At 32.8% G+C, this 5,044-nt stretch overlaps 1 protein-coding gene across 1 annotated transcript; it reads right to left on the bottom strand.

Moving 5' to 3' along the window:
- Window positions 1-216: 216 nt before the first annotated feature.
- Window positions 217-2,287, bottom strand: LOC109792893 (putative histone H2A variant 3). Its single transcript, XM_020352346.3, has 2 exons — window positions 2,052-2,287; window positions 217-736 (listed from the first exon to the last, which is right to left on the bottom strand). Exons 1-2 carry the CDS (start codon window positions 2,157-2,159, stop codon window positions 440-442), a joined length of 405 nt encoding a protein of 134 aa, XP_020207935.1. The 5' UTR covers window positions 2,160-2,287; the 3' UTR covers window positions 217-439.
- Window positions 2,288-5,044: the final 2,757 nt, after the last annotated feature.

Raw genomic sequence — 5,044 nt, 5'->3', positions numbered from 1 at the left:
ACCAACAAAAGCAGCCCCATATCGCAACTCCTTGTTTGCTGCACTACAACGCTGTTATCACTTTCCATACCACAATCATAGATGACATGCCAACAGCAATCACTACAATTCTATCATCAGTACCATCGTCATAATCATAATACCAATGGACCTATACCAGAACTATTTCAACAAGTTTATTGCTAAGATCTCATGCCAAAAACAACAGACTGGATCTAACCATAATTGAAATCATCAGATTAAATTATCCTCAATTGAGACTTTCAGTGATAGAGACATACTAAACTGATAAAAGAAAAAGACTAAATATTATATCCATGATCAACAACAGCAACTCAGTCATAAATAGCAGGCCCTACTGTTTTTTCAAGTGCATGCAACAGATACACAATTAGTAAAGACAGAAACTTTCCATCAACAGCTAATGTTCATTAGTAATCTACTCCTTGGAAGACTTGTTGATAAGAGACTTGTGAATGTGAGGAATCACTCCTCCTCCAGCAATTGTTCCTTTTATCAGGGTATCAAGCTCTTCGTCTCCACGGATTGCTAGCTGTAAATGCCTTGGAGTAATACGTTTGACCTTAAGATCCTTGCTAGCATTCCCTGCCAGCTCCAATACTTCAGCAGTGAGATACTCCAAGATAGCAGCAGAGTACACAGCGGCTGTAGCACCAACTCTACCATTAGCCGTTGTCCTCGACTTCAATAACCGGTGGATACGGCCAACTGGGAACTGCAAATTACATTATAGAAGAAGCCTGGGTAAGAGAAGATCATGTTGGTCTGCTAGTCCCTTGCTTTAGGTATCAAACTATCAATAGTTAATGCAAACTCCATTCTAGCATATTGAGCAGAATTAAAATAAAATTTTTGAGCCAAAACAAAATGGTTTGGAGGAGTTAAAACTAATTTCATTGAAACAGATTAAAAAGGTTATTTGATTTTGAAAACTTTGGAGGCATGGCTCCTAGTTATATGTTGTTTAGCTTCTTCCCAATACAGTATAAATATCTTCAATAACATTATCATTAATTCATTATCAATAGTGACTAGTCACAGTATCTAGCTCCAATCTACTAGCTAGCAAGAAGGGTCTGACTTCAATTTCTAAACCCAAAGGATCACCTAAAACAATGTACATAATCACATAAGGCAAAAGAAACAAAATACATAGTCAGGTAAATCTCTCATCAACATCAAGCTAAACAATATGCTAATTATTGCATAGCAGAATCATACCTGCGATGTTCTAAGAACTTACAAAACAACAATTATTTGAAAAGTAAAATAAACAACAGACCAAACTCTTGTAAGCAAATTACCTGACTCTGGATAGTGGATAATCAATGTTGATACCTACGACTAAACATTAACAGTATAAACTTCCTTGTCTAGGTGGGCTTGAGTTAACGTGCTAACAAGTTACAACTTACAACAGATGTAAATGCAGTTCAAATAATTTCAAAACATTAATCCAAAAGAACACACATGCAGACATATTATAAGCAAAATAATGTCACATAATCACAATTTTTTTACATGCTTTCTCAGTCAAAGTTTACAAAGACTAAAGACTGACAAAGTCAAAATAACAGGAACAAGAGGTCCATTCAAGATTTAACAGCACCACCATATTTTTTTGATTGTTTAAAATATGTTCCATTTTATCTGCTATTTCAAATCACACTTCAAGGAGAAATGAAGAATAATAAATTATAACATCTTTATTCCCGTGGCACGATATCGGGGGGTAGTATAGTATGTGGCAAAACCCTGTTTTGAACCCACTAACTCAGTTTGCTCCTTTAACCCTTCCAGATGATTTAAACAAATAAGCAAATAAAAGGGTTTACGAAAATAATACCAAAATTTGATTTTTATCCCTCTATGACGCAACAAATCACACAGAGACCCCAAAAAGTGGCTCACATTGTGGATACATAAAAACGAGGGTTAAAAAACAATTTTTTTTTACAGAATGAGTGTGGGGGGGTTTTGAGGGCATAGAAAAGGGTAAAGGAAAGAGAGAGAGAGGGAGATCTGAGAACCTGAAGGCCGGCACGAGAAGAACGTGAAATGGGTTTCTTTTTGTCCTTGTCTTTGTTGGTGGCAGAGGTTTTGCCTGTGATCAACCCCTTCGCCCCTTTTCCCGACATCTTTAACCGCCAAAACAGTGCGATGTGTTGCGCTGAGAGGAAGAGAAGGTCTCGAAACTCTTGGGGAAGGTAATCTAATCGACACAAGAAAGGGATTTGAGGTTGTTTCTTGCTCCTCCCTCGTACGCCTCTTTATTTATTTACGTACATGTTGCCTTACCCTCCAACTTTATGTAAATTACCCTTTCAGCCCTCTTCTAAAGGTATTTATGAGATAAAACCTATTATTATTATTATTATTATTATATAAAACATTATATTATGAAAAATAGATTTTGTTATGTACACAGAGTCACTGATGTAACGTGATATTAACACATTCTTTTCTATTAAATTAGCTAATTAATTGATTAAATTTAACATAACTTTTAATTTCATATAATATGGTAAACAATCTATTAAATTTTATGGGATAAATTTTATAATTATGGTAATTAATTGTGAGATGATTAAAATAATGCATAAAAGAATTGATTGATGAATAGTAATATATCTAAAATTTAAATTTTGAAATACTATAAGAAAAATAACTTGTGGCTATGAACACTTTTACCTATTAACATGAGTTAGTGTGGGTAAAACATAAAAATAATTTTACCCACAAATGCTTAATGCGAGTATAACTTAAAGACTTGTACTTACTGTTGTTGTTTGGGGTAAACAAAATTGATTAAAACGCAAGAAGTCTTCTACCAACAAATGTTAAGCTTTGGTAAAACTTTAAAAGACTTCTACTTACTACCATTTAGTGTAGCTAGAACCCCCAAAATCTTCTACCTAAAGCTAGATGTGTAGGTAAAACTTGACAAGACTTCTACCTATAATTGTTTAATATAAATAAAATCTTTTTAAAATAAATAGTTTATAATAAACACTCATCTCCAATATTTAAAAATAAATTATTTATTCAATTAAATTAAAACAAATAAAAATAATCAAATAAAACAACACTTATTTGGTGCACACAAATTAAATCTAAATGTTCATTGCCACAATTCACTATTGGAAAAATATTGTTTAATGTTGTGCTTTTTAAGTGTATTGTTGTACAACCATCATCATATAAAACTAGTGACATACTTACAATTATTGTCAACTTTTTTATGTTGGTTGTTTAATGACCGACATAGAATACAAATTCTAAGTCGATTTTTTTAAGAACCGAAGTAGAAGATGAATTATAAGTTGGTTGTTTTACAAACTAATGTAAAGCCTCAATTATTTGGGATTTAGAGGCAAGGCTCCAAATTTCTTCGTCATTGCACCCTTCGATTTCTTCTTCCTTTTTATAGTTCCTCACTATTAAGACCACCCTACTCTACAATTGCTCTCTTTGTTAGATACTTTGTTGTTGTCATTGTCTTTGTCATTGTTATTCTTTTTATTTTCCATATTTGTTGTGGTTCTTGTTTTTATTTTTCAATTTCAGATATGGTTCGCATTTTCTAGATCTGTTTGTGAGGAAAGAGGAGGATGTGAGGCATGGATGGCGAAGAGGAGGACACAAGTCGTGGACCTGGTGAAGGAGACAAAGAAAAGTGGTGCAAGTTGGAGGGAGCAGAGGAGGACATAAGTAGTAACACCCCAAGTTTTCTAAAAATAATAAAGGATTTTTAATTAATAAAATATGTATTATAAACAATATGGTGGCTTTTATAATAATTAGGTGTATTTTTTATTTAATAAGTCAATGTGGTTGTAGCAGTCGCAATAGTGGTGGAGTGGAGCAAAGCAACTCAATGTCACTATAGAAACCTTGGAGCGGAGTAGTTTTGTGTAACAAATAAACCGGGTGAGATCATGGTCTAATGTGGCGGTTTAAAAAATATTCAAAAAAATAACTCATTAAATGAAGGCACTTTCGTTTTTTCAATTGAATTTCTCCTTCTTTATTGAGTGGTGCACTTTGCCTTAAGCCCATAACATAACTCCCTTCTCGTTTTCTTTCTCGAACAATTTGCTTCTTCTCTTGTGATTTTCATCTTCTCTAATGATTCTTTGGCATTTCTTCGATGACTATGATAGTTGTCTTTTCTCTTCTTTAAAAAGTAAGTTTTTTTCCTTTATTCTCTTTTTTTCTTCTTTTTTCTTTCTTTTTTCTTTATGTTCCCTTCTTTTTTTTTTTTGTCCATTCTCTTTCTTTTTTTGTTGTTCACTTTTTATTTAGACATCTTTGTTATTTGGTGATCGGCAAAACCACAGCCCAACCAAAGATAGATCAACCAAAAAATCAAAGCTAAGGGGCTGGTGTTGCTAGAACTGGTCCTAGTCCCACACCATCAATGGGTTCTTAATTACATGTGTGAGTGTGATTGTAAATCTTCTAACATTAAAGATTTGTGAAAAATCCCAATCGGTTTGATTAGGGACTAAATGTAGGTTACAAGTGGATGTGATTGAACCATTATAAAATTTTGTGCATTTTTCTCTATCTCTACACTTATCTTTACATTCTTGCAATTTTTATTATATGTTTAATGATGTGATATGTTTCATAAACATTGCATATAAAAATTAGAATTTGAGTTTGCTTTAACAAGTGGTCTTAACACAACATCTTACATATTCTTAATCAATATAATTCGTTGGAAAACTTTAGAAAAGTTTTTGTCCAAGATAATTTAGAAAGAATTTTTGTAAAGTCCAATTCACCCTCTCTTGGATCAACCATCTTTTCTAACACCGAGTTGTTATATTCTTGACAATAGTATTGAACTTTTTTATTTTAAGTGGTGAAATTCAAGAAATCATTTTCTTCATTCATAAAGGCTATAAGCCAAACTTATGTTGTATGACTTATAGAAGAAAGGTTTTTTTTTGTGTGTTGTTGATTCACTAGGTTATGCCACTTAAACTACTCACCTATGTTGTTAGAGATCTCCTAA

The sequence above is a fragment of the Cajanus cajan genome, chromosome 6, assembly GCF_000230855.2.
Source record: "Cajanus cajan strain Asha chromosome 6, NIPB_CcT2T_4, whole genome shotgun sequence".
NCBI lineage: Eukaryota > Viridiplantae > Streptophyta > Magnoliopsida > Fabales > Fabaceae > Cajanus > Cajanus cajan.
The sequence above is the reverse complement of the archived record's forward strand: the minus strand, read 5'-3'. Positions and strand labels throughout refer to the sequence as shown.